Genomic DNA, 23,815 nt, shown 5'->3' with positions numbered 1-23,815 from the left:
ATCTCAGCCTCAGGAACCACATCTCCTAACACCCCCACAGGTTCCCAGCACCCAGATCGATCCTATCTAACTTTGGGCTATTCACCGAGGCATTTTAGACAGAGCTAAAGCTATGATACACAGGCACTGGGTAGTGCAGGATGCCTCTGAGGGTGACTTCGCGTCCCTGAGACCTGAAATGCCCTGTATCAAATATCTGAGGGAATGTATTAATAATCTGGGTGAGACCCCTGTTTTAGTGACTCATGGTGACTAGAAGGGGTAATATTAAGTCGTAAAGTCCCTGGGTAAGTCTGAAGATCCTGATGCTTACTCCTGAACTGGGCCAAATGGCAGTTGGGTAGCATATTTTTATGAAAAATAAGATATTTTTCGTTCTTTTAGGAAATAGTTGGTTTGTTCTTTAAGAAAATAATGAAGTTTTATTTTGTGGATGTCCTGTCTTTACCTTTCTGTACAGCACTTCAGTCAACAGCATAGCCTGTTCCCACTTGAAAAATAAAAAAAGCTAAAAAAAGCTAAAAATAGCAAAAAAACCATCTCTGAAATGGCTTAATACTTGGCAGCTCTCAAAGAGCCTGAGGGTTTTCCTAGTAGTATTCTCCAGGGATCGATATTGGGCCCAATGCTACTGAAAATTTTCATGAATGAGCAGGAAGTTGATACTAAATCCCGTGGATAAAATATTCAGCGGTGCAATAATTAGCTCAGCGTTAACAATGATGAGGACAGAGTGGTTGGGTGACTTTGGCTCCCTCAAACAAAACAAATGCAAACTTCTCTTGTCTGGTAAAAAGGAATGTAGGTCAGGCTGGAAAGTGGGAGACGTGTCCTAGAAAGCAATGACTGAAATGGATGAGCGAGTCATTTCTTTACGTCCTTGCAAAGGGTTTCCCTTGGTCCATCCTGTAGCAGAAACGGGCTGACTTCGTCCTGCATCCTTGAAGAGTGCAAGAGAGTGGGCGAGTAGTAGTCATGTTTTATGGCCAGTTCTGCGGGTCTGCTTTTGTAAAAGAGCACTGAGAGATAGGAAAAGGAGCACCAAAAACCCCACAAAGATTATTCATAGGGAGAGAGAAGGTACGATGTCCTCAAAGAGACTGGAAGGATCTCAGTCTGTTAATTTATCAGAAGGAATATTGAGGAATGATTCGATTCGCATGTCTGAGCATCCTTGCGGGGTGAAAACAGCAGGCTTAAAGGGCTCTTCAATCTAGAGAAGAAAAGTAGAATAAGAATCAGTGGTTGGACGCCAAAGCCCGATGAATTCACATGAAATATAAGGCATGTACAAGCTTTTTATGGTGTGAATGATTAACCACTGGAACAAACTGCCCGTGAAATGGAGGATTCTCCATTTCTTGGTATCTTCACATCGAAATGGGAGGTCTTTCTAAGCAACATGCTTTAGCTAAAACCAGATTATTTAGTTCATATAAGGGTAGATGGGAGAAATTTAGTGGCCTGTGATGTACAGGAGGCAAGAACAGATGATCTAATGGTCCCTTCTGACCTTAAATGCTATGCATTTATATGATCCCGGAATTAAATGTCCTTGAACTTTCATTTTATGGCAAGATGGATGTCTGAGAAATCTGGGAAAACATGTGTAGTGCTTGCTGCACTAGGTTATGCACTTAATCCATTGAAATATGGGCACTGGGGGCTGGGATGGAGCAACCTGCGTTGTACTCAGTAGGAATTCTGCGTTTCAAGCCCTCCACGAATTCAAGTGCTGCAGAGAGGGAGCTGGGCTTTGCTAGGAACTTCTTCTCACTGATTCCGTGCTGAAACAAATAGCAGAGATCTCTAAAGGCAAATAGATATGCCCCAAAATAGTTGCCTGCATCTCTGCTTGGTCGTTGTCTTTTTGGCAGCGCTAATTACCACCCAAACCTTGAGAGCGCACTGAGCTCTCACAGGCGTCAGCTGAGCAGCGAGCTCTGTCTGGTTTTCTCTCTTTTAATAAACGGAGACATATATTTAAGGGCTTGGGAAGAGCCTGCTTCACATTTTCTCCCTGGATCTTGGTTAACTCTTGACTGAAACACTCAGTAACGCTGTTGGTGGTGAGGGATCTGGAGAGGCAGATGTATTGTAATAGCCCTGGAAAGCCCCAATTTTCTGTCTCTAGGTTGGGTTGGTGTATGTTTGCCGCAGCTCAGGATTAACTGCAGGCAGAGGTTATCGCAGCTCTCCCTGCCTCAGATCTTAAGTTTTTTGGTTTGCAGATTAACCAGCGTGACCTCATAACTCTTCAGCTGATGCTATCGCTCCAATTGATGTTGCCTGTGGCAGGCTGCGGAGCTTGTGTCAGCCGAGATTTGATGGCACTGCATGGAGAATGACTTATAAAAGGAGAAAAGGCAGCGATGAGAGGAGAGAGGTTGAAAGGCGGGGGGGGGTGGGGGGGTGGCGGGGAGTACGTGAGGGTATCTGGGGACAAAACACATGTCCCTTTTCATGGCAAGGAGAAGCGTGTCCTCTGAGGAGCTGTCTGAAGCTCAGTCCCACTATATGCTTGCACCAGTAAAAGAAATCAAGTGCACACAGCTTTACGAGTTACCTGCCATTCCCCAAGCCCCTGATAAAGCAGGCTTAATCACAGTTTAAGCTGATGTGTTTCCTGTCGCAGCTGGGATGCGCCTGAAGGATACGCATACTCATGTGCCTCAAACCGAGAGGTGTCACCCTGTTAAAGGCAGTAGCTTAATAGTTTTTGATGATGTGGTTAGTGCCTGAGAGTCCAGGGGGGAGAGAGGTGGAGAAGGCTATGAAAAGATGACTTAGGCCACCAGGTAGCCTTTCCTTTTGCCCAACATTTGGCTAACAAGGGTGGTCTAGGGGGAGGTGTCCCTGCCCATGGCAGGGGCATTGGAAATCAATGATCTTTAAGGTCCCTTCCAACTCCAACCATTCTATGACTCTATGATTCTATGGGTAACGGTTTTAAACTGAAAAAGGGTAGATTTAGATGAGACATTAGGAAGAAATTCTTTCCTGTGAGAGTGGTGAGACACTGTCACAGGTTGCCCAGAGAAGCTGTGGATGCCCCATCCCTGGAGGTGTTCAAGGCCAGGCTGGAAGGGGCTTTGATCAACCTGGTCTAGTGGGAGGTGTCCCTGCCCAGGGCAGGGGTTGGAACTGAATGATCTTTAAGGTGCCTTCTAACCCAAACCATTCTGTGATTCTATGATTTTATGATCAGAGGTATGGAGTGGTTTCCATGTGGGAGGTGACTGAAGAAGCAGGAACTCTTCAGCCTGGGAAAAGGTGATCTGGAGTGTATGGTAGAGATTGGTGAAATTATGAATCACTGGCAGAAGGGGGTGAATAGGAAGTGACTGTTCACCACATCCACAAGTGCAAGAATTAGAAGGCATGACATTAAAATGTTGAAAATCATGTCTTGAAGAAATGAAAGGAGGTTATTCCTTCAAGCAGTGGTCTCTGGACCTGTGAAAGTCCTTCCAAAGCCTGCTGTGGATGCAAAAAGTCAATGTGCCTTCAAGAATAAACTGGAAAATTAAAGAAAGATCTATTCAGGTTATGGCATAGAGACGCATAAGACTCAGAATATCCCCCGAATGAAAATAGCCAAAGGCTGGACAGTTACCGAGGACATATCATATATGTTTACCCTGTTCTTATGCTTCCCTTAGTGCCATAAGGCCATGGCTGAAGACAAGGAACTGGGATATGTGGAGTGTTGATCCCAACCAATACAGCTGTTTTTGCATGCTATTATGGGGAATTTTAAGCCTGATCACAACTGAAGAAAAGGACATTTTTTAAATTGTCTGTCTTCCATGCTCTCTGTAGCTTGGTAGTGTTGTAGGCATTGTATAATCCCGCACAAGGGAATTAGATCAACGCAATCAGTCCTTCATGAACTGTCATCAAGTGGTGGCGTTAGAAATCCAGGAGGGACTGTGGGTGACTGGAGAGAGAGAGGAGGCAAACATCCTCCAGACACTGGGATGAAAACATCTTAACCCAGGGAGATGATGTGGGTGTAAAGGTACGATTTGGAGTGGTGATGAGATTGCATCAATGGGAATGGACAAGAAGAAAACACAGTAGGATACCTGAGAGGGCTGCTGAGGTAAATGAATCTGAAAGATGTTCCTTGATAACTGAGGGTGAGGATGGGAACATCTTGAAAGATGATGGAACAAGGTGACCTGGAAAGTAGCCATCACCAGTAGAAACAACTATTAACTTCTCCCTTCGTGCTTTAACTTTTCACGCCTCCACCAGGAGCCTTCAAGTGATTCTGAACCTTGAGAAAGCCCATTGCAGTGGCATAAATTCCATTACATGTCCCAATTAAATCTATATATAGTCTTTATAGAGCCTGGGTAACGATATACTTCTTGCTCGGCGGGCATGCTTCAGTAACTACACAGACACCGGCCCTCATTAAGCCTGGGCTGGCCCTGCGTTAATTGTGACATGAGACTTTCTATTTTGAAGGCTTTTGAACACACACACATTTAGACAAATCTCATTTGTTTTACAGTTTTACAGACTGAAACCCTTGACTGTGGGATAAAGATTTAGTGGTAAACAGGGCCAGGGAGTGGTGGTGGAACTGAACCTACCTGGACCTGACGAAGACAAACACAGATTGAATACTACAGGCAGAGAAAGTGGGCCAGAGGTGGTGGTTTGCAGGGTGGGTAAGAAGGTGGCTGGTTTCAATAGGCTTGGGTAAAATCTCCTGACACTCCTTCCACACCTCCTGGCTGGTGAACTGTGATTTTTACAAGGAACAAGAATTCCTAATATATTTCCTGCCTTGTACAGAGAGGGCATCAGCATGCTGATGGGATGCACGGCTGTTATGCTGGCTGAGGATGGGTTTGGCATTCTTGGCAAGGGAAAAACTAAAAGGAAAAGCTAAATGAGATTCAGTGCCGAAACCTTGGGACACAGGCTCTTGGGAGTGAAGGTGGATCAGAAGCTCAACATCAGCTGGCAAAGCATGCTGGCAGCCCAGAAAGCCAACCACATCTTGTGCTGCATCCCCAGCAACATGGCCAGCATGTCAAGGGAGGTAATTCTACCCCTCTGCTCTGCTGTCATGAGAACCCACCTGGAATACTGTGACCAGCTTTGGAGTCTTCAGCACAGGAAGGACATTGACCTTTTAGAATGTGTCCAGAGGAGGCCACGAAGATGATCCGAGGGCTGGAGCACCTCTCCTATGAAGACAGGCTGAGAGAGCTGGTGTTGTTCAGCCTGGAGAAGAGAAGGCTCTGGGGAGACCTTGTAACGGCCTTCCAGTCCCTACAGGAGAGATGAGGAGGGACTCTTGATCAGGGACTGTAGTGATAGGATGAGGGGGAATGGTTTTAAACTGAAAGAGGAAGATTTATACGAGCTATTAGGAAGAAATTCTTTGCTGTGAGAGTGGTGAGACACTGGAACGGGTTGCCCAGAGAAGCTGTGGATGCCCCATCCCTGGAGGGGTTCCAAGGCCAGGCTGGATGGGGATTTGGTCAACCTGGTCTAGTGGAAAGTGTCCCGGCCCATGGCATGGGTGTTGGAACTCGATGATCTTTCAGGTCCCTTCCAACTCCAACCATTCTATGATTCTTCAGTCTCCAGGTTGCCAGCCATTCTCATAGCAGGATGTCATGTCCTTAGCCTCTCCTCGAGCACCGGTGCTTTTGGGAGTTGTTATGGCGTGGTAGACCTGTTTGAAGAAGGGACAGCAAAGGGCGCAGGCTGAGCAGTTGTGAAGGGGGAACCTGGGAAGCAGCCAAGTCTTCAAGAAGAGGACTGGGATAATCTTTGTTATCTGAGTTGTCTGTTCCTTTGTAAATAAAGCCAGAACAGAGAGCAGGAATGAGCTTGGATGCAGCAAAGCACGAGGGCTGTATTTACGGAGCAGATGGTGAAAGGCACTTGTTCAAACACAGTCCGTGTCATCCCACAAGGTCTTTTGAGTTCCTGGAACAGTTTTCTTGCTGTGCAACACAGTGGATTTCCTCTGCCACTCTCCCAGTGATTAAAGAACATGCATTTTGTTTTGTGAGTGGTTATTCTGATGCTACAATTAGGAAGAAGGGAGAGCTTAGAATGTTTGGGAATTGTTTACAATGGCAAGATTAGAGGAATAGAAGAAAATTATGTATGGTGGTGATGTGGGATTCACCTCACCCAGTATTTGCTGTGTACGTTGTAAATGTCTCCGTCTGACCTGGCTGTGTAGACTCCTTTATATTCAGTGGATAGACATAGGTACATCCAGGGTGTGATTTAGCTCATCCCTGGGTAGACAACTAAACCAGAGAGCAGGCAAACCCCACCCTGTAAAACGTCTCTCCGTTAACAGAGCCTGGATTTCTAGCTTAGAACGTAGACTCTGATGTTGCAGACAGACGTTGGTGAGAGGACAAAGCCCTTGCTTTGCATTCCTCCCATGACACAGGCTGCAAGTCTTGATGGATTGGAAATGAAGCCCAGCATGCTCTACAAAGAAGACATCTAACTTGTTTTTTCTGAGCCAGCTGTAAAGCAGGGTCGTGCCGAGGGAGTCATGGGAACAGAATTGCACTGCAAAGGGTGCAAAGAAAGTTGCGGTGTTGTCGGAGCACCAACAGAAATCTCATTGTGAGAGCATCTGATGGGAACTGACGTCTCTCAGCCTTAGCCCAAAGGCTTCTGGGGCTATTGCCACAGAGGCTGTGGGCATCAAATCATAGAATCATAGAATAGTTAGAGTTGGGAGGGACCTTAAAGATCATCCAATTCCAACCCCCCTGCCATGAGCAGGGGCACCTCCACTAGAGCAGTTTGCTCAAAGCCCTGTCCAGCCTGGCCTTGAACATCTCCAGGGATGGGGCAGCCACAGCTTCTCTGGGCAACCTGTTCCAGGGTCTCACCACCCTCACAGTAAAGAATTTCTTCCTAATATCTCATCTAAATCTCCCCTCTTTCAGTTTAAAACTGTTCCCCCTCGTCTTTTGGCTCCCCTCCCTGATCAAGAGTCCCTCCCCATCTCTCCTGTAGCCCCTTTAGGTACTGGAAGGCTGCTCTAAGGTCTCCCCAGAGCCTTCTTTTCTCCAGGCTGAGCAATACCAACTCTCTCAGCCTGTCTTCATAGGAGAGGTGCAATCTTTCTATATCTCTCTTTGCTTTACCTCTCTTCATGGGAGTGGCGTGTGATCATTGCTGGGGATTTGCTCTGTCAATGCCAGAGTAAAGACATCTCTCAACAAAGATGTGGAGGACAGCTCAGGGCATTGAAGAGGAGAGGAGGAGCAGCAGCATATGCACAGATGTGGGTAGGAAGCCCTTCTTTGTGAACAAGTATATTAGGACAGGTAATTTACCCTGCCAGACAGTGGGACATTGACCCCCAGTTTAATTATTGTGTCATTTGTCCTTGACAGCTACTGCTGCTTCCAATTAACTCTCCTTAATTAAAGCCTCCAGTTTTCCAAGTATGTAAGCATGGATTTACTGGGAAGAGTGCTACAATGAAGAGCTTGGGGGTGTCTGATGAGAAATGACATTCCCTGTCCCGGTGAGACTTGCAAGTTATTTACTTATCACGCTGGAGTGGCAGGCTGGAATCAACCCCCGTTCCGCATCTCTATCCCTTCAGGAACATCTCCTCTTCCATCAGTTTTACAATATCTACATGAGTGTGAGTCCTGCTTCTTATTGGTGTAATTAAGATGTTGAACAACCTGGTCTAGTGGGAGGTCTCCCTGGCCATGGCAGGGCATTGGAACTCGGTGATCTTTAAGGTCCCTTCCAACTCTAACCATTCTATGATTCTGTGTGTTTCAGCTCCCTGGGCTGTTTTTTTCTGTGTTCTCACTCTTTTTGCTGAGTTTGTAGATCAGGTGGATGAGGCACAGGGGCTCAAACAAGACAGAGGAATTCAAGGTCCTTTTGTTCATAATTCAGGCCAAGTTAAAATTAGCATCCTGGGATGCCCTGCAGGTGACGAACATCCTCACTGACTCTCTTAGGGGTGTAGAATCTGGTTTCACCAGTGGTCTGTTAGGTGTTTTTTGCCTTGCTCTATTTAATAAACTGTATTATCATGAACACTCTATTCAAGGCTTTGAAATCAAATAAGCTCCTCTCTTAATCTTTCTGCAGTTTTTCGGGGCTGGCCGAGTCTTGAAAGATAGCAGCATTCACCGAACCCACATAGCTTGACAGAGTCACTGTTCAGTGTTTTGGAAATGTATCTTTTGACTGTTGGGAAGGAAATTGGCTACTTAAGATGCCTTTTTGTACATTTAAATTAACTTAGTCCATCAGACTGAATAAATCCCGCTGCTGTATTAACATCCAATTATAACAGCAGAGATTGAGCAATGATTCATGTTTTGACCAGAATGTTGGCAGTTTAAGGGGGAAAAAAAAAGCAATGTATATTGAAATAAGAAAGTCAAAAATGGGAGCCAGAAAATTATGACTGAGCACATAGCAGGAGCTTTTGTGAATATATAATGGCAGAAGCGGGAGCCAAATTTCTAACAGGATTAGCTGTTACTGTCTATCAGATCCAAAAACCTCAATCATTTTGTTTTAAATGACTTTCTGTAACTCATTCATAGTAGAAATAGAGGGTGGAAAGTGAGGCTGGGAGCAGGAGAAGCTGCAGCTTGCAATTTAGGCTGGAGCAGAGGTGAGGACAGCCCTGGTGCTGTGTGAAAAGCCCTGAAGTCGTATGTAGCAGGTGAGCTCTGAACTGTACAGCAGTTCACAGATTTTGCCAGATTTTTCAAGATGTCCTTGTGAGCCAGAAACTCATGAATGATTACTTTGGGGACCTGTGAATGAATGTGTTGATGAAGTGAAATATCTCTTCAAATCCTGTTGCAGCTACGGCAGCTGGACCTGCTCATCGTTTTATTGCTGCCCTTGAGAAGGACATCAGATTCTCTTACCTAGCTCTGGGACTGCATCTCACTCTGGATGAGTAGGGGACAGTCTATATGGTAAAGCTGCCTCAGGGATACGGGTTCTGACACTTTGGTCTCCCCTATTCTTCAATATTTTAATTAGAACAGGTGGCCCAGAGAAGCTGTGGCTGCCCCATCCCTGGAGGTGTTCAAGACCAGGCTGGATGGGGCTTTGAGCAACCTGCTCTGGTGGGAGGTGTCCCTGCCCATGGCAGGGGGGTTGGAGCTGGATTATCTTTAAGGTCCCTTCCAACTCTAACCGTTCTATGATTCTATGATTCAATGAACCCAAAGTCTAAATATGTTGTACTTAATAACTAAGTGTTCAATAATCAACTGTTTTGTGGACTTCTTGCACGAACTTGCTCAGATGCCTCAAGCCCACATCTTCAAAGATGCTTAGATAGCACCTACTTGAGCTGCCGGAGACCTCACTTTCAGCCTCAGATTTCATTGATAAAAAGGAGATATGTGCTTGACCACGTATAGGATATAAGCCCTTTAAACAACAGCAGCTTCTTCTTACATCCATATATTGCTGTAGCACAGCGAGGCCAAAATATCAGTTAAGCCGTGACCACTGCAGGAATATAAATGACTCCAACCTGGCTCATAGTGACCCAAATTGAAGGACACTTTGCTTTTGTTAATCCTCTTCCTGCTGAAACCCTGGTTATATTTGCTGCAAAATATTGACTCCGAGTTCCACCCCGATGAAAGGCCAGTGGTAGGGAGCCTCACCAAGGCTTGGGAAATGACCTTGAAAAGTTCATTAGACTTTCCAAGGATGGAGAAAGAGTGGAAGGAGTAGTCACAGTTTGGTTTACAATGGAGATTTCAACCTTCAGCGCTGTCTGGTCCCTTCGTCGTTGTGAATAAGGGCAAGGCACCATAATTGGGAGGTTTGCATGGACTTTTCTTTTTCAGATATTTTAGGGGCAGCATAAAAAGCTGACTGCTCCCAGGGGGGCACGGCCAGTTCTCAAAACTTTCAACTTGGAAAGCTGAGCTGAATTAATTACAGCTTATGTTCCAAAGGAAAATAAGACCTCTGATGTGCCTTATTTGCTTGATGTTCTTTCTCTTTTCAGCTGACGACCCCTAGGTGGCTTTCCTTTCAGTCGCAGCTCCTTTGTTTTTTGTAGTTTCTTTCTTTATTAATTAGAAGGTCTGACACTTACAGCCCAAGACATTTACCAGCATGGTACAATTTTAATTAATCTCACAATAAAGCTACTTGAGGTGAACTCGTAAAAGGTCTCCTATAGCAGGAATAACATGTAGCGATGTGAATGGTGACACTCGTGATATGTGTCTTCGTGCAAGCTCATACTGCATAGCTGTGCTCTCTGGGACAGGGACACAAGCAAGGTGTGCTCCTACACTACATACAAACTATATACTACAGAGACCAAGTACCCTAAAGACACTGAGAAGGAAGCATGTCTGCAAAGATGAGGGTCTGGATTCTCAGTAGGTTCCTGCTGCCTCTCAGTGGAGCTTGGATATCCTTTGACAACTAGTTAAATAACAGTAGTAGAAGTAATAATAATAATAATAATAGTAATAATAATAGAATCATAGAATCGCCTAGGTTGGAAGGGACCTTTCAGATCATCTAGTTCAACCATCAACGTAACTCTGACAAAACCCACCACTAAACCATGTCGCTCAGCACCACGTCTGCCCCGTCTTTTAAATACCACCAGGGATGGCGACTCTACCACTTCCCTGGGCAACCAGTTCCAATGCTTGATAACCCTTTCAGTGTAAAAATTTTCCCAATATCCAATCTAAACCTCTCCTGGCACAACTTGAGGCCGTTTCCTCTTGTTGTATCACCTGTTCCTTGGGAGAAGAGACCGACCGCCCCTCGATACATCCTCCTTTCAGGGAGTTGTAGGGAGCGAGAAGGTCTCCCCTCAGCCTCCTTTTCTCCAGGCTGAACAACCCCAGTTCCTTCAGCCATTCCTCATAAGGCTTATTCTCCAAATAACAACAACACAACCTACCTATACCACTTTTTACCTACTCTTTTTGTAGCGATTTGCAGAGAAATAACAAATTTCAGTCCTCTAGGACTTCTTTCTTGTACGTATATCATAGTAACAAGTAGATTTTGACTCGGAACATTCAAACCCAACATCACTGGATGTTGAAAAAGTACATATTCTGATCTGAACTTCTTAAGCAAGGCTTGTTTCAATGAGACAGATGTAAACTAGCTCAGAACCTGAGGTTCTGAAAAACTATCTGCAGCTAATGAGTTTAAATCGAGCTGCACCATATGTTAAACTGAGGGTAGTTTGGGTAGGAACCGCATTGCTAATCCTGACTGTTTTCAGAAATTTCTAATTACACGGTGGAGATTACACAGTCGATTGCATCTGGATTGAGGAAGGGCAGATTTACAGTCTTTCAAAACTGAATTATCTTCCTCTTCTGATGTTCACCATGCAGATGTGGTCAAGCTAGATGTGATCAAGGAAAAATAATTCACAATATATTTTTTTTCAGGTGGAAATAACAGGTGGGAATGGCCAACATAAGAAATTATAAGACCCCTTGATGTCTTCTTGTAAAAAATTGTATGTCTTTTTGCAAGTTGGATAAAACACAGACTCTTAGGTTCAACATCAGTCTAATTGGGTTAAATCTCGGAGCATACAATTTATATTTGATGAAAGGTTGATATCTGCTTGACCTGAAGCTTAAGGAAGGTGGAACAATTGCATTCATGGCCAAGACGTCTTACCTTTGAAACTTCATGATGCTTACAGAAGTTTGAATTACTCCCTCCCTGTTTTGATCTACTCATTTTTATTGCTCTGTGGTCTGTCTTGATTGTGTTCCTATGCTCATGGCAATAGATAATAGATTCAATTTGAGAAAGGTGTTTTTGTGGTTTTTTGTTTGTTTTGGGGTTTTTTTGTTTGTTTGTTGCTTTTTTGGGGTTTTAGTTTTTTTTTTTTTTATGTTCTCCCTTTTTCATGAAAAGCTTTCGGTAGCTGCAGTTGGTTTCTTTGGGTGACTGGGCACAGACAATGGTGCAATGGTAAATAAACCCCATCATATTTCTTCTATCTAAAGTTTTCTAATGCTACTGCCACCTGCCAGAGGTAAAGATACAGTTTTTCAGCTTTTGCACATAGACTATCTACTACCATGTGCGGTGTCTGTGTAGGGGTTAGGAAGACAACTTCTAATACAAACAGAAAAGGTCTTCATAAATAGCTGGAATTTTGCCTGATATATATTTATATATAAAAGCCAGTTCTTGGTTCATTTACAGATGCAATCAGAATGAATCTTAATCTATCACTTCACAGCTAAAAGTCTCCTGAATGTTGCACCAAGTAAAAAATCATCCCTAGGATCCAGGTGTATTCCTTTGTCATTTGTCACAAGTAACTGTTCCGCAGTTTATCGTTGGCAGTTCTCAGTGGTGTTTCATCAGGATAATACAGCACTATATCATCTGAAGGAATAAACTCTCCCTGCTGACATGAGCTGGGGTGAAGGCACTGGCAATGGACTGTATATTATAGAAGCTCTCTGAAGCTTATTCAATGGAAAAGAGACTATCAGGTCATTGGGCCCAAATTGTATGTTTGGCTTCCAAAGAAGTAAAGGGGCTTACAAAACTTAATAGGAATCAAAAGCGTCTGGTCTGTTAGATGGGACGTCAGGCTAGGCAGGCCCTTCTGTCTTTGAAATCTCTGACTGACTTTAATTAAGAAGGAAGAAAGAAAGAAGAAAAAAGATAATAAAATGCAGTATTTTGGCAGTAGATGGTTGTTTCAGGTCCACCTCTAATGCCTTCTGAGCTGCAAAGTCAGGGTGACAGCAAACTCATTCACTACCCAGGCTGGTGGCTTTTGCCCTTTCCCTGCTGTGAGCAACCTCTCCAGGGGTGGGACAACTGATGGTTGGAGAGATGCATGGGCAATGGGGAGTGGAGATAACACTCTCCTGAGACCAGTGGTGGTGCGGGAGGTCATGGGAGGGAGGCAAACACATCACGAGACCTCAGTTCTCACAAGAAGCCAGAAAGCAACAAGGTCCACAACCAGACTGTGGGAGAGCATTGAGACCCACTGAGTTTAATTTGTTGCAGAAGATCACATGTTATTTAATAGCCCCAAGGTGCCAGGTCACCACAGTTTGCAGACAGCCTGTCTGATTTGCTGGTTCCCTGTGAAGCTGTACAACTGAGGTCATCTGGCAATGAAAATGTGAAAGGCCGTGGGGAAGAGGAGAAGGCCACAGGGAAGGTGCTGATCTCGGAAGGGTTTGCACCAAGTTGAGTGCTCATCTGGACAGGGCTTGCACCAGATTGAACTCTGGAGCGATCTGCAGACACATCCCTCTGCCCCAGGCCTGCCGAGCTCTGCAGGGATATCCCTCTGGGAGACCAGGCAGCAGGGGAAGAGGACAGGGAGGGTGGCACCTCCGTCAAGTCCTTATGGGCGTTGCAGAGCCCTGTGAAAAGCCTGACAGGTTGTCCCCTTTCCTCCTGCAGCTCACTCGGGTGCCTGTGGAGTCGTGTAGCCAGTACGAGACCTGCAGCGAGTGCTTGGGCTCAGGCGACCCTCACTGTGGATGGTGCGTTCTTCACAACATGTAAGTACCTGCTGGTGTTTCCCATTGTCCCAGCCCTGCTTTTCCCCCACCCATCTTCTCTCAACGTCTGTGATAACACATGGAAGAGATGCAAAATGCTGTCTCAAGCCCTGGCTGAGGCAAATGAGTCAATGAGTCATGCAGGCAGCTCCAGCAAGGTCTCTGGGACGTGCTGGGGGAGACTTTGTTTAACCAAAAAGCATTTTTTGAATGACAAAGGAAGAGAAGAGTGGTAGAGACTGGTCAGATCTCCTCAACCATCTGATCCACAGTCTGCTGACTGCACCAGGAAAACATCTGTCCACCCAATGTGCTTTGAATGAAACCCTCCAGCAGCTCTTCTCTGGGGAACAATTGCCTTCTTATTTCCATTGCTTAAGGGAGTTTGGTTCTGACTCGTAGTCCAGATGAGACACTTGTCTCAGTGACTCAAACTTTCCACCACTGACCTGAACCTCTCCTCTTTCAGACTTGTCATAATCTCCACTGCCCTTAGAGAGGAAACGTGTCCCTGTAAGCATCATGGGGTCCAATCCAAGTTAGATTTCAAGAGGACCTTATGGTTTGTATGCTCACTGTGGGAAAAAGTTGACCCTGAAGTTGAGCGTTTGTCCTCTGTGGGTCAACTCAACTGTGCCAAATGCACGTAAATGAACCAAACTGCTCATTTGGCTTATCTGGTTAGGATGTTGAGCAAATTTGTCTGTATCCACAACCCTGGGCTTCTAAATAACAGGGCAAGATGGGACCTTAGTTCACCATTTTGTTATTCAACAGTACTGCCTTATCCAGTACCTTGTAAGGAGCAGTGGATCCAGGTGTCCTCAGGTCTGGGAGATTAGTTCATTGGCTTTGTTTTCTGCTGGCTTTTTAATGATACTATTGATCTTCAAGTTTCCTCTCTGTAGCCGTCACTGCCAGTGATCTCCTCCTGCAGAGAGCCCTCTGCCAAAGCCGTGGAGAGGGAGGTGTCGGGTTGGCTGAGCTCCTGGCGATGAGTGGCAGAGTGGTCTCATTTGCCAAGAACCTCTCAGCAGAGACAGTGGCTGGAAAATGCATTGGATCTGTCTAACCAAACATCTCCAGCTGAGCATGGCTCTGCAGGGTGCTGTCACTCCAAGTCTCACAGTGTCCATGCTGTCTCACAGCAGCAATGGAGGGTTTTTCTGATGGACCCTGCTATTCCAGTGTGTCTTCTCCTGCCGAGTTCACCTCAGAATTCTTCCTGTTCCATTGCAAACACTCCTGGTGGAGACAGTGATCTAGTGGAAATGAACCTCTTTGCTACCTTTCTTTTCTGGAACAGAAGAAAAGGGAAAAAATGTACCATATTCCAACCTTCTGTGGATGAGCTTTAGCTTGTGTGACCCTCTTCCAAAGCCACCACAGCCTGCTTAATTTCAGATCAGATCTAGGTGGCCCATCCCAAAAACTTGTCCAAAAAACTTGACTCACACTCTGGAATTGTTCAAGGAACCCTTGGCAAACCAGTTCTGAGTTGTGATCTGGTAGGCATGAACCCATGAAGCTTTCACCCTGCTGACCTGAGGATATTTCCAATTGATATACAACTCTATAGTATGATTCCATCTCATCTTACCCTCCATCTATGCTACAGAGCACTGTGTGTTTTGCTGTCAGTGGAGGGACAGCACAGACTATGTGCCAGATGTATAGGAAAGCATGAGTTTGGCTGTTGATTGTACCACAGCAATGCTAAATATTTCATCTCCTGCCATCCTGGGTCAGTGGCTACAAGCCATCAATACATCCAGCAATAAATCCCCCAAAGGAGAGAAAAGGGGCAGAGATAAGTGCAGATTGCCCAGCAACTCATTATTAGAAATGTGATGGCTGGTGGCGAGTGGGGGTGGCAGCTTTGACTCGATCAGGAGAAGTAACCCCCATACAAACTCAGTCCTTAAAGGGGAAGTTTGGCCTCACAGCCTGGACCTGGTTGACGGCAGGATCCCCATGTCCTCCTCCCTCTGGTCACTTAATTTCTGCTGCTTATCTGAAAAAAAGAGGCACCTCTTATTTATGTGCCTTGCAGCAGGGTCACTGAGATTATTTCCCTGTGGAGTTTTTTGAAGCAGTTTTTGAAAGTAAATGTTATCAAATCCCACTCCAGTCTGTTCCTTCCTCTGACTTTCCACTGCAGTCAAGAAATCTGGTTTCCGGTACTATTTTCAAAGGGGTTTTCAGTGCAGCTTCAGGTGTTCCTCTCTGGGTCTCAGTTTCCTCATCCTTTTCATAGAATTGGATTTGGATTGGTTTGGGACCTTAAAGATCACCCAGTTCCAACCCCCCTGCCCTGAGCAGGGACACCTCCCACTAGACCAGGTTGACCAAAACCCCGTCCAACCTGGCCTTGAACACCTCCAGGGATGGGGCATCCACGGCTTCTCTGGGCAACCTGGGACAGTGTCTCACCACCCTCACAGGAAAGAATTTCTTCCTAATATCTAATCTTAATCTACCCTCTTTCAATTTAAATTATGGCGTGATAATGTGCGAGCTGTTCTGTGAAAGGGATGGGAGAGGCAGTCGGGCTGTGAAAGACCTGGGGTAGAGTGCTACTGGAAATCAGACTGACTGTGGGCAATGACATGCCTTTCACTTATCTTTCTACTCCAGTATAATCCATCAAGAGGAACAGTGGTAGACTGGGAGATAGGTGAAAAGTGCCAGATGGAGTACAACATCTATCCTTTTTTCTCTCCCATGCAGATCTCTAGAATTTTTGGATTTGCATTTCAAGGGCTGGTGCAGACCCTTTCCCCAGACCCCCCATTTCCAAGCTACCCTCAGCTGCCGCCACGTGAGAGGCCTGGGGACGGCTCCCCATCCATAGTCTCACGGCAGATCTGGGCTGTCTGTGCAGAGGGCGGAGTGCCAGGGCTCGGGAATCGATTTCCACGGCTCTGCTGTCCTAACCTTACACCGAGAAACTCGAGTCTGCTGAGAGAGAAAGAGACAGACAGACCCACAGACGGCTGCAGGAGAAAGGAGAGGGGGGAGGAGATTGATTGGCTTCTGCACCCGAGAAGAGGAGAGCCAATATAGAACAGGTCACCGGAGCTTTTCATCTCTGTATCTTTAGCCCCGATCTTTTTCCCCCCTCCCTTTCCCTCCTATAGCTCAGCTCCCCTCCTGGGCTCTCTTCAGGCCTCTTTAGGCGGTGATGAATCATTTAGTTGGTGTAAATTGAAAACGTGGCACTCGCTCGGTTGCTGGATGGGTCTCCAGGGGAAGGTGAGGGGCCAGGGTGGGAGCTGGGGGGGCAGAGGAACAGGCTGGAAAGCTAATAGCTGGCACGGAGGCACTCGGTGCCTGGTCACAAGGTCGGAGCAATGTCACCAGCCTGAAGGGGGGCTGCAGAGAGGGATGAGAGCAGAGCAAAGTTTGCTCTAAGCCTGAGATGAATTGCAGCTTCCTCCTGTGTCAGATGCAGCAGCATCCAAAGATGCCACCAGTATCTGACCACCCCTCCAAACCCCAGAAAGTTTATTCTGTCTCTATTCATATCAAAAACCAGCACCCTTCTCTATGTCCTTTCCCACTCACATGCAGGGGGGGAGAGATGGGGGATGCTCGTTGCCCCTAGAGGAGGGATAAACTCTTCTGCAGCTAAACGAGCCCTCGCTGTCCCTGTCTGGCCCAGCACCAGCTCCAGAGCAGACATCCACAAGCACTGATCCATGTGCCTGTGGTGACCACGCAAGGTTTCTGCCCTGTACCATATCTATGGGTTATGCTTTACACCCCAACTGCCAGCAGGATGGATGTTTGGGGCACAAGAGCGGCAGCATCCCTACAGGGAGAGGCAACCCTTTATAAAGGAGTAATGTGCTGACTTTGCTGGGTGCAGAAGGGATCTGTTCCAGGCTCTGTTGTGTTACCTACCTGCCACTTCTAGATATTGGCTGGGCTGCCCCATTTCATCCTCACGTAGGCTCTGTCTAATTCTGGGATGAATAGGCAGGCTGAGAGAGCTGGGTTTGTTCAGCGTGGAGAAGAGAAGGCTCTGGGGAGACCTTATAGCAGCCTTCCAGTCCCTAAAGGGGGCCTACAGGAGAGATGAGGAGGGACTCTTGATCAAGGAGTGGAGCCACAGGACAGGGGGTAATAGTTTTAAACTGAAAGAAGGGAGATTTAGATTAGATGTTAGGAAGAAATTCTTTCCTGTGAGTGTGGTGAGACACTGTCCCGGGTTTCCCAGAGAAGCTGTGGATGCCCCATCCCTGGAGGTGTTCAAGACCAGGCTGGATGGGGCTTTGAGCAACCTGGTCTAGTGGGAGGTGTCCCTGCCCATGGCAGAGGGGTTGGAACTGGATGATCTTTAAGGTACCTTCCAACCCAAACCATTCTATGATTCTGTAATACTCGAACATGCACAATCTGTCCTTAAGGGAGGTTGCAGCCCCTCAGCACCCGCCTCCTTCTCCTCTAGGATCTGGCCTTGCTCTTATGGCGACTCCTTGTCCAGCAGGTCAGAAGTTCCAATTAGAGAGGAAAATAGTCCCATTTTCTGGGAGGACTTGTGCTATTTCAAAACTTTTTTTTCCAGCTTGTAGTGGGCCAATTATTTTTTTTAATAACAAATGTTCTTGAAAGCCATTTTAGAAGGGGCTAATACCATTTAGTAATTGGAGAATGATTCATTTAGACCTCAGAATTTCTTATTTTGGGATTTTAATTCAGGTTTTAGTAAATTGCTTAAAATTTCAAAATAAAAAGTAATTCTGAAGTGATGCATTACTTTTATTTTAATGAAACATTAGGACATGTGCGATTTCTTTCTTCCCCAGAAGTCTTTACCAGCTCTAGAGACTGAGCAAAGCAGGATGTCAACAAATACTGTTGGTTTGGAGGAACTGACATTTGCTGCAGAGGGAAGAGAGTTTGTTTAAGCAACCCCAGTCTGTCCTGCTGTGGAGGTAGCAGAGACAGGAGATGGATCTCCTCTCTGCACTCCTCTGCTCATCTGTGAGGAGCTTCATAAGTCCCTTCAGTGTCCTTCTGGCATGCAAAAACCTCACCTAGGGACCAGTGCTGACTCTGTTGGCTTTGCACCTAAGTTGTAGCCCAGAGTATGTGCCAGGAGAGGCTCCCCTACTCCTGGACCACAGGAATAGGATGCAGTGGCCTCCTGTAGGCATCCTCACCCCATGAATGAAGCAATGACAGAAAACTCTTATATATGGGCCATACCAGCCACCTTCCTTGATCCCTTTGGCTCTGGGTTAGTCAAAGGATGACCAAAATCTAGTATGCACAGTTACTCAGGCTGAGCTGACCGTGGATTAACTGGATAGCTGCAGATAGTCTTTATGAGACACTTGAGAAGCCACATGAGTGTTTTTTGGTTTCCCCACAAAAGAACAGCCCCGTTCACAAGGGTTTTATGCTGTCCTCTGGCAGCAGACACCTACCCCAGTATCTGGGAAGCTGGCCCCTACGTCCTCCCGCTCTCCTGCTCTTCCCATCTGCCTCATAGCTGCAGGATACTTGTGTACCCAGAAATAACAATTCTCATTTCTAACACGATATGGAAGAAAAAACCCACTTAAACAAGTTGTTTTCTAGGGAGTGAGGGATTAGTGTGGAGGGGGGGGAGATTTGTTACCCATGCTCAGACTCATTGCCAGATCACGAAAAAAAAAAAAGGAAAAAGTTACAAAGTGCAGCTCCCGCTGTCTGGTCTCAGCAGGTAACCCAATGCGATGCTGCTTGCAGAGGCTCATTGATCGTCCCTGGCTTTAACTTTCTTGGTCAAAGTCTTCTGAATCACTAGAGAGTCTCAGGTAACCTAAGCCGCCTACAGATGCTGCAATAAGACCTTTTTTGAAGGGTCTTTTTCTTGCTTGACTTTCTGCCGTCTGAAAGACTGCGACTCTCTTTCAGGCTGATTTTTTTTTCTTTCTTTTCCCCTTCATCTCCTCTCTTTTCCTTCCCATCCTTTTGCTCCATTTGCGCGGGGGAGGGAGGATATCTCAAGTGCTGCGTGGGAAGGGGCACTGAGAAGGGCTGTATGGCCCAGGTTTCAGGGACCCAGCAGGGCAGGAGGGTGGAACATCAGTCCTGTGCCACTCCGAGCTCTAACAGATAGTGAGAAAAGAGTGATTTACTGATTCCTGCAGAGGCTTGTGATCCTATAGACCCTCAGCTGCCACTACAAGAAACCAGGTCCTCAGCCATCCCTGCTTTGTACTCCCTATGCTTTTTTGCCCAGGGTGCAAACTGGAGTCCCTTCAGAAAGGTACCAGTTTGCAGGCGTTTTGCATTTGCCTGGCATGATGAATAAGCTGGGACCCTTTTTTATAGGAAAAGCTTCCAGTATCCTTTCCTGCCTTAGCATAGTCTTGCCATGGGTCAGTTCTTGGTGCCTTCAAATACCTGGGAGACCCTCTACATATCAAAAGTAGATGATAATTGTCCTAAACTTCCCAAAAGTGGATCAGCCACACAAAGAGCAAAAGGCTTCCAGCTAAAATCCTGCATTGCCTTGGAAATTTGCACCTGGCTGGGCTGATTTTCACCATCAGAGGGGAAGCTCAGATCTGTTTCAGTTGCTATGTTCACTACCGCTGTATGTCTGAGGTCCATTTCTCATTGCAACAGGAGATTGCCAGATACATGCTGTTGGTACACAATGGGGAGAAAACCATAAACGATGGGGGGGAGGAGGGGAAATAATTGCAAAAAATTTGAAATCTTTCATTTGGTTTGAAAGTCTTCAATCAGTTGACTGGCACTGCCATTTGATGGTGGCAAAGGTAGGAGTGAACCAGCTGTCAAGTTGCCTTGTCTCCAAACACTGCTTAGTTTGGCTCCTCCCTGGTCACAGCTGGTGCTCAGACAGCCCTGCACATGGCCTGTGAAACCTCTCCATCTGATAGCAAGGGAAAGTGGAGTCATCTTCCCACAATTGGCCTTGGCACAGAGTGATTCCCACTTCTTCTCAGGTAGTTATCGAAACTGGAGACGGCATTTCAGCCTTCTCACAGAGGGAAGCGCACAGCAGGGGGGCTCCGTGGAGTGACATTGGCCCATTAAGCATTCTGCATTGAGCCTAGATAATCTTTAATCTGTCTGCTGAGGTATAGCTAAAGTACCCATCATTTCACACCTTGGCATTGCCTCTCCTTTGGAGCAGAGGAAATAGCCCCAAATGTGACAGCTCTCCAATGGCCTTTTGAAATGAGATCGGGGCTCTTAGTCCAGAGAGCAAGAGAAAATTCTTGGGACAGGGAGCATACCTATTGATGGTGATAAAGCCCCGAGTGAAACAAAGGGTCCTGAGAATCCAATTTTGCTACAGATGGGCGATGACATTGAATAAACCTCTCTGAACCAGCCCTGTCCCTTTGAGAGGAGCAGCCGATAACTAGTCCTGGAGAGCTAGCCCATCGCTGTATCTACACATTGCATGTCCGTCACTGCTGATGTCCTTCCATTCCCTAGATGCCATCGTGTCCCTTTTGGGAGAACTTTTCCTGCTCTGGTCTACCTAGCAGTGCAGTGCAGAGCTGTGCCCTTCACAGGTTGATTATCTTGGTGGCCGTGCCTGCCTGAGGCAACTTGGGGATAGCACTGGGCACTGTGGACCGTAAGACGCAGGCGTGTGGTAAATGTGTTTTGATAACAACCTTCTTCCTTGATTAGCTTATTTTGCTAGAGGGCAGAAGGGGGAGGGTGGGAAGATAATTACTTTGTGCACTGAGTTCCAGCAGAAGCTTTCTCCTGATGCAGCCCTGTGAGTTAGGTGTCCTACTTGGGATTTGTCTCCATCACAGAAACATTTGCTGCTCAGGTTTAGCATTGCAGAAAGTTCAACCTTTGCAGAAAAAGATCTCTAGGGTTTCTTCTTCTATGATGTGAAACAGCACATGGTCTGCCATGGGCTAGGAGGTGTGTTTCATGTGCTAGGACATGCAATGAGAAAGAAAAAATGGTGCTCAATGGAACCTGGGGACCTTCTGGAGGACTTACTGAATGCTGATTCCCTGACAGGGAACACACCTTCGTCATCTCAGCATTGCCCTTGCTTTGGGACACTACACACTGTTGGGTGGCATAGAATGATAGAATGGTTTGGATTGGAAGGGACCTTAAAGATCATCCAGTTCCAACCCCTCTGCCTTGGGCAGGGACACCTCCCACTAGGCCAGGTTGCTCAAAGCCCCATCCAGCCTGGCCTTGAACACTTCCAGGGATGAGGCAGCCATAGCTTCTCTGGGCAACCTGGGTCAGTGTCTCACCACTCACAGTAAAGAATTTCTTCCTGATATCTAATCTAAATCTCCCCTCTTTCGATTTAAAACCATTACCTCTAGTCCTATCACTCCACTCCCTGAGAGTGGAGTCCCTCCCCATCTCTCCTGTAGGCCACCTTCAGGTACTGGAAGGCTGCTATATCTAGATATCCCGCAGTCATATCTAGGGTAACAGCTAGGGAGGGAACAGGGACAGGGGACAGCTGTATGACCACCCTGACCAGCTTAGAAATCTTGTTGGATGTGCACTGGAGTTGAGATGCAAAGTTACAGGGGCTGCCACAGGGAAGTGGTGTACCCTGATGTAGGTTATAAAGTTGACAGAGCTGGCAAGGAGACTTAGATATGGAGCAGCAACATAAAGACTTAATTCAGGTGCCTATATACAGGTGTACAGAGAATGTACAAGGAGAATTTGAAATATAGCTGGTTTTATTTATGCAAGGAAATCAATTCAGTTGCCCATCCATGCTGTCTGCTGCAACTGGAGTGCCTGGGGTATCTGAGGTGTTTATCTGGGACTAGAAAATATGACAGAGTCTACTGGGGACCCATCCCCTCTGGAGGATAAGATGAGCACCAGCTGCGGTCCTGAAGACATCTCAAGTGACATTAGACTGCGGTGTGCGGACAACAAAATAGGGCCCAGTCTCAGCTAGGGATGTCCTCTTCCCACATATTCTCGGGGTGGCCAAAACCTAGGTCTGGGTTTTGCAACATGACCAGTCTCACTCCTTACAAGTCTTCCACGAAAGACTTGGACCTGCAAGGATCCTACCCATGGATCTGCATACTCCTACCCATAAATACATGCCATCATCTTCTGTGGCACACTCCTGTATTCAGACACCTGCCGCTAAACATTCCCATGTGCCACCAGCACGTGTCTCCAGCCCCTCATTCTCCCTGTTGCTCCCACCTCCCGCTGCACTCATTCCCCCAAGCAGAGCTGGCGAGGCAGGTCCTTTGCCAGTTGTCTTCTGGACCAGGCAGATTTTCTCTGCCTTTCCTGTAGTACTGTGGTCCTGGAGGCAGGTTGTATGAGTTCACAGGAGCTTCTGAGGTTGAAGCTAATTATCTCGTCCTGCTGTGAGGCTTTTCTTTTTTTGTGTGTGGGATCCTCCTTGCTTTGCTATAAGCATAGTCTCTTCTTCCTATTCCCAGCAATATACATATTTCTTTTATTTGGTGAGTGGATCTAAGCACCAAATCATTCTGTTTTCTTGAACATCTTGTCCTCCATCGTTTTCCACTTCAGATATGTCCTTCAGTAGCTTTTGAATAGCATACTATCAATAGCAGGAACCATCTAGCAAGGCAGACGCAGATGTTTTTAGCTCCCTGAATTACAGGAACCAGACAACAGCCTGATCTCTGGTCTTGTGGGGAGATACAGAAGTCCCTCGCTCATGTACAACACAACAGTCAAGTAAAACATTGTGCAGATGAACCCCTCCAATTATCCCAGTAGTGAAGAGCAAGCATGGGTGTCACCTGCAGCTCACCCACATTAGACAGCAGGGAAAAACAGGGTATTGCCAGAGCTGTGGTTATACGTATGTCAGGACATGGAACAAGCAGTTCTTGCCTCCTGATTCAATGCCCAATGGATTGGAACAAATTAATTTCTGCCAGAGGTAAAGGGTTGGTTCATTTTTAATAGAGTCTCATCCCTGGAGCCAGATCTGGACCAGAATGGCTAACACGGCTGGATGCAAGAAACCAGGATATTCAAAGAAAACCTGTTTTCTTGCCATCTTCCTGTGGGGGAGGCAAGATTCACAGTGAAGAACAGACATGTTGGCTGTGAGTTTCTTCTGCCACGGGCTAATGGCTTCTTTATGCTCTGTAAAGGTATGGGGCAGCCCCACTGCAAGCAGGTATGGCTGGATTGTGTAATGCAGCACGCACCAGCCCCTGGTAATGGGGAGAATGCAGATTTCTGATTATTTTCCTCCACTGATTGTTTCCCTGCCT

At 46.4% G+C, this 23,815-nt stretch overlaps 1 protein-coding gene across 1 annotated transcript in view; it reads left to right on the top strand.

Moving 5' to 3' along the window:
* PLXNA4 (plexin A4) overlaps positions 1-23,815 on the top strand; it is a 444,814-nt gene that overhangs the window by 269,443 nt on the left and 151,556 nt on the right. Inside the window, exon 4 of the mRNA XM_074168893.1 lies at positions 13,459-13,559. Within this exon, the coding sequence (XP_074024994.1) occupies positions 13,459-13,559 (101 nt within the window). The remainder of the gene's footprint in view (positions 1-13,458; positions 13,560-23,815) is intronic.

Source organism: Numenius arquata, chromosome 2 (genome assembly GCF_964106895.1).
Source record: "Numenius arquata chromosome 2, bNumArq3.hap1.1, whole genome shotgun sequence".
Classification (NCBI taxonomy): Eukaryota; Metazoa; Chordata; class Aves; order Charadriiformes; family Scolopacidae; genus Numenius; species Numenius arquata.
This window is presented reverse-complemented; position numbering and strand designations above follow the sequence as displayed.